At 34.9% G+C, this 5335-nt stretch overlaps 1 protein-coding gene across 1 annotated transcript; it reads left to right on the top strand.

The window, feature by feature from the left end:
* Window positions 1-413: 413 nt before the first annotated feature.
* LOC145158932 (mechanosensitive ion channel protein 8-like) lies at window positions 414-5002 on the top strand. The gene is made up of 4 exons (XM_079077793.1): window positions 414-2321; window positions 2413-2830; window positions 2925-3127; window positions 4380-5002. Exons 1-4 carry the CDS (start codon window positions 628-630, stop codon window positions 4666-4668), a joined length of 2604 nt encoding a protein of 867 aa, XP_078933919.1. The 5' UTR covers window positions 414-627; the 3' UTR covers window positions 4669-5002.
* Window positions 5003-5335: the final 333 nt, after the last annotated feature.

Here is a 5335-nt window from a genome sequence, read left to right as displayed (position 1 = left end):
TTAAAAAACAGAAAGTTAAAAAAAGAAAAATTTAAAACTATACCTATTTGGTAAATATTTTTGAAACTATACCTTTTTTGGTAAATATTTTTTTCAAAAACACCATTTTGTTTAAAAACTCAAGGTTCTTATAACAATATACTAAAGGGGTGTTTGGCTTAGCTTTTCACAGTCCAAAAGTCTTTTTTGAAAAAGAAAAAAAACAAAAGATGTTTGACAAAACTAGTTTTAAAAGCTATTTTTGGAGTTTTTATATAAGAAAAATGAACTTTTTAGAAAAATCAGGAAATTCTGACTTTTTGTAATTTTTACAAAAGTGACTTTTTAGGCTATAAAAAGCTAAGCCAAACACGTACATTTATTAATAAGTTTAGTTTTCCTAGAAAGTTGACACAAAATACAAAGGTTTAGAGTTTAGACTATAGAAGATTGGGACTTGGATTGAGGGTGTATAGTGGAAACAGACATAAAGCTGAGGGCTTTTCTCCCTCATAAGAAAACGGTGCTTCATATTTAAAATTAGCTGTTCCTCCCATGATTCACCACCTGCTTTGTCTACTGTCGCTAAAGAATAATAATTTTTAATCTGAATCGTTTGGTTATATTCTTTGAACTCAATTGAGTTTTATGGACAAATTCAGAAATTCTTTCAACAACAGATCACAAAAAAACGACCCAGAGATTGAGCCTGAAGAAAAGCAAATCTTGCTTCACGAAAACCATTCCACCATTGATCAACTTCCATCAGTTAGTGCTGTTACAACTATGTCTTCGTCTCCGCCGCTTCCGGATTCCGGTGAACGACAGAGAGACATGAGAAAGATTACAAACGACAATGTCGCTGGTAGTAAAGAAGCAGAGCTAGCAGCATACAAGCTCAACACTGTTGTCGACCAGCAAAACCCTAACACGGTTTGGCGAGATTTGAGTTACGATTTCTCGAACGACGGTAATAAATTTGATTTCTTAACATCTGACTCGCCGTCGCCGCAACAGTCACCGGCGTTATCAAGAATAGCAGAGAGCCCAAATAACTACGGTATGCTCACGCCCAAGGAAGTTAGGGTTTCGTTTCATGATGAGGTGATTGAGCCGCAATCGTTACGGCAGAGGTCCAATGGTAGTGGCCGCGGTGGTGGTGGAGAAGAAGTGGTGATGTGCTCCGGGCATGCTTCGTTTAAGAGGAAACCGAGCTTGATGAGGACGAAAACGAAGTCTAGGCTAATGGATCCACCTGAGACAGATCAGAGGTCTGGTAAGCTATCGAAATCTGGAATTTTAATGAAAGGTGGCAGTGAAATCGATGAAGATGATCCATTTTTGGACGATGATCTACCCGATGAGTATAAGCAGTTAAGGTATAGTAAATGGACTTTACTTCAGCTATTCAGTTTAATCACCATTCTTGCTGCTTTAATTTGTTCGCTCACAATTCCTTTTTTCAAGAACAAGGAGATCTTTGATCTTGTATTGTGGAAATGGGGGGTTATGATTTTAGTTTTGATCAGTGGAAGATTGCTTTCAGGGTGTGGGATTAGGGTTCTTGTAATCTTGATAGAAAGAAACTTTTTACTTCGAAAAAAAGTTTTATATTTCGTGTATGGATTACGAAAAGCAGTTCAAAATTGCGTTTGGTTAACTTTAGTTCTAATCGCATGGCAACTTATATTCGATCAGAAAGTCGAACGAATGACAGATGGGAAGGTTTTACATTACGTGACAAAGATTTGGATATGTCTTTTGGTGGGGACAATCGTTTGGCTATTGAAAACTTTGGTAGTCAAAGTTCTTGCATCCTCTTTCCATGTGAGCACATTTTTTGATCGGATTCAAGAATCTTTATTCAATCAATATGTAATCGAAACCCTTTCGGGCCCACCATTGATTGAGATCCAACAAGAACGCGAAGAGGAAGATCGGATGATCTCAGAGGTCCAAAAACTTCAAAATGCTGGTGCCACTTTGCCACCCGATCTTAAGGCGAATATGTTCAAGAAAAGTGGGAGGTTTATAGGAACTCCAAGAACCAGTACTCCCATGGCAGGAAAAAGTGGTAAATTTTCCGAAGTTAACACCCCTAAGAATGTTGAAGAGGGGATCACGATTGATCACTTACATAGGCTAAATCAGAAGAATATATCGGCTTGGAATATGAAACGATTAATGAATATTGTTAGAACAGGAGTGTTGTCTACTTTAGATGAACAACTTGAGGGCTCAAGAGGTGATGAAGACGAGTCTGCAGTGCAGATCACAAATGAAAAACAAGCCAAAATTGCAGCCAAGAAAATATTCTGCAATGTCGCTAAGCGAGGCTCCAAGTAAGTTCTTAATCCTATTTACTTGAATGCTAAAGTACTCGATCATCTTTTGATTCTTTTTCACCTTATCTTGTTCTTTTTACTTTTACAGGCGTATTTATCTAGTGGATTTGATGCGATTTTTGAGAGAGGATGAAGCATTGAAGGCAATACGACTCTTTGATAGTGAAAGTGAAACCAAAGGAATCAGCAAGGCACTTCTCAAGAATTGGGTGGTTAATGTATTCAGAGAACGAAGAGCTCTTGCATTGTCTCTGAATGACACAAAGACAGCTGTAAACAAACTCCATCAAATGTTCAATATTGCTGTTGCTATCATAATAATCGTGATCTGGGTTCTTATACTTAAAGTTGCCACCACACATTTCTTTATATTCCTAAGTTCACAACTGCTTTTGGTTGTGTTTGTGTTTGGTAACACATGCAAGACGACATTCGAAGCCATTATCTTCTTGTTCGTAATGCATCCGTTTGATGTCGGTGATCGTTGCGAGGTCGACAGTGTTCAGGTAAACATAAGAAATAACAACATACTTTCATTTATAATCTTATTTTGAAAAATATTTCTACAATTGGATTGTAATTTAATGTTGTGGATTGCAGATGATAGTTGAGGAGATGAATATATTGACTACAGTTTTCTTGAGATTTGATAACCAGAAAATTATATATCCAAACAGTGTCTTGGCTACAAAACCAATTGCCAATTACTATCGTAGTCCAGATATGCAGGATGCTGTTGAGTTCTGTATACATGTATCAACCCCTAGTGAAAAGATTGGTCTCATGAAGGAGAGGATTTTAAGGTACATGTTATCCTTTTTTTTTTTTTTTTTTTTTTTTTGCAATTTGCCTTTATTTATTTTTGGGTTAAATGCAAGAAATAGCAACGTACTTCCATTAGTTTGTTTATTATAACATTCTACTTTTGTTTAAACTTATTACAAATTTACAACATTCTTCATTGAATAATAGTAAATTCATATCCGGTATGAAAACTAACCAAGGTCCATATATATAAAAGACAATAATAGATAATAAAAAATAAAAAAATTTGAAATTCTGAGTTTTTTCAGCAAAAGTGGGTGCCAAGAATACTTAAGTGAGGACCAAAACATACTTTTTTTTGCCTAAAATATGAGGTGGGACCCAGTTGTAAGTGGGTGGGTCCATGCACCCCACTTCCAATGTGCTACATCCACCACGTATAATACACAATAAATTGAAAGTACATTGCTAGTTTTTGCATTTAGCCATTTTTTTCCTATCATTTCCTCACGTTTATTGTAATTTTCTCAAATTATACTGTATATTAAATACAAAGTTGTTATGAGCAGTAATGTTCTTCACTTTTGGAGTTTTGCCACAAAGATTTTAGATTTTGCCAGATTTCGTCCCTGCAATATTTTAATTTACAGAAAAAGTCCCTGTAAAGTTCCTTTTTTTTTACAAAAACAATCCATATGTCTAAGATTTTTATATGTTGTCAGGTTTAGCCCCTGTGTAGAAAATAAATTTCAAAAATTGTCCCCGTAATTTACCAAAAATGTCATTGTGTATTTTTTTTACAGAAACAGTCCATTCATTTAAAAAAAATACAAAAATTGTCACCGTAATTTACAGAAAATATCGTTGTGTATTTTTTTTATAGAAATGGTCCATATGTTTTAAAAAATTACAAAGATAGTCCCTACCTAATAGAACATTTTCAGGTTTGGTCCCTATACTTTCGTACGTCGGCAAGTTTGGTCCCTCCAAACAGTGCACGCAAAACGATAAAACAATTAATAATAGTACTTTCCTTTTGTGTGACTTGAACATAGTAAACAGATCCTCGTCTAGTATTTTTTAAACATCATTCTGTCCGGACAACACTTGAAAATGAGATCAAAATAAGATTAATACGTACAAATTTACCCCTGTTATATCTTTTAAATTCCAATTTTACCCCCGATTGTGAATATCCCTCCTCATTTCGCTTCATTTTTCCACATTAACAAAAAGCATTTGACATAATTATAAATCATCATCATCAATAACAATTTGTTGTGATTTCAGCTATATTGAGAACAAAAGTGATCATTGGTATCCGGCACCTATAATATGCTTGAGGGACATAGAGGACATGAATCGATTAAAGATATCGATATGGCCATCACACCGTATGAACTTCCAAGACATGGGTGAAAGATGGCAACGAAGAGCTCTTTTAGTTGAGGAAATGATTAAAGTCTTCAGAGAGCTCGATATCGAATACCGCAAGTTGCCTGTTGATATGAATGTCCGTAACATGCCGACTGTGACCTCAAATCGGCTTCCATCCACATGGACTACTTTTGCAAACTGAGATATCTCAAGTGAAGTAATTTCACCTTTTTGGTTAGATGGTGCGATAATTGATGTATATTTTGTAATGTTTTGTTTTTGTTATATTTGAAATTAAGTGAAAATGAAAAAGTAGAGAAAGTAGAATATGGTAAAATGAGGAAGAAAGGGTGATGGAATGGAATGGAGTGTGATGTTTTGTTTTGTTTTTTCTGGGTCTTGTTTTTATTATGTGGAATATGAAAATGAAACCTATGGAATGGTGATGGTGTTGTAAAGGTGCTTGCGGAGATCATAAAGAGTCTTTTGTAACTTGCATTTTCTAATAAAGGTTCAATCACTTGAAAAATTCACAATTCTTTGTTGCATACTATACATAAGCCATATAAATCACTGAAATTACAACATTAACTTTCAAGCTCAAACAATTTTAAGTTTTTACCTGATAATTAGGCCATCAATAATACTTTCCACCGAGGTTCATCTGAGTTGAAGATATCCATCTTGCTTGAGCTCTACAACTACAAAGTATAATTTCGCTTCCAAGGTTTTCTTGATTCCTAAATCTTGAGCTTGAAACTGATAAAGAGCTAATGTAAAAGACAATAGTTGATGGATCGGTGTTAAAAGAAAGGAAATCGAGTTCATACACTAATTTTTGCGTATCTGGGCATATATTTGCCATATAG

This window comes from Lactuca virosa, chromosome 2 (assembly GCF_052849685.1).
Source record: "Lactuca virosa cultivar CGN04683 chromosome 2, Lactuca_virosa_CGN04683_v6, whole genome shotgun sequence".
Classification (NCBI taxonomy): domain Eukaryota; kingdom Viridiplantae; phylum Streptophyta; class Magnoliopsida; order Asterales; family Asteraceae; genus Lactuca; species Lactuca virosa.
The sequence above is the reverse complement of the archived record's forward strand: the minus strand, read 5'-3'. Positions and strand labels throughout refer to the sequence as shown.

Coding starts and splice junctions, on each gene's coding strand:
- LOC145158932 (XM_079077793.1), top strand. CDS start 628: ATGGACAAATTCAGAAATTCTTTCAACAACAGATCACAAAAAAACGAC. Junction 2,322..2,412: donor GTCGCTAAGCGAGGCTCCAA/GTAAGTTCTTAA, acceptor TTACTTTTACAG/GCGTATTTATCTAGTGGATT. Junction 3,128..4,379: donor ATGAAGGAGAGGATTTTAAG/GTACATGTTATC, acceptor TTGTGATTTCAG/CTATATTGAGAACAAAAGTG.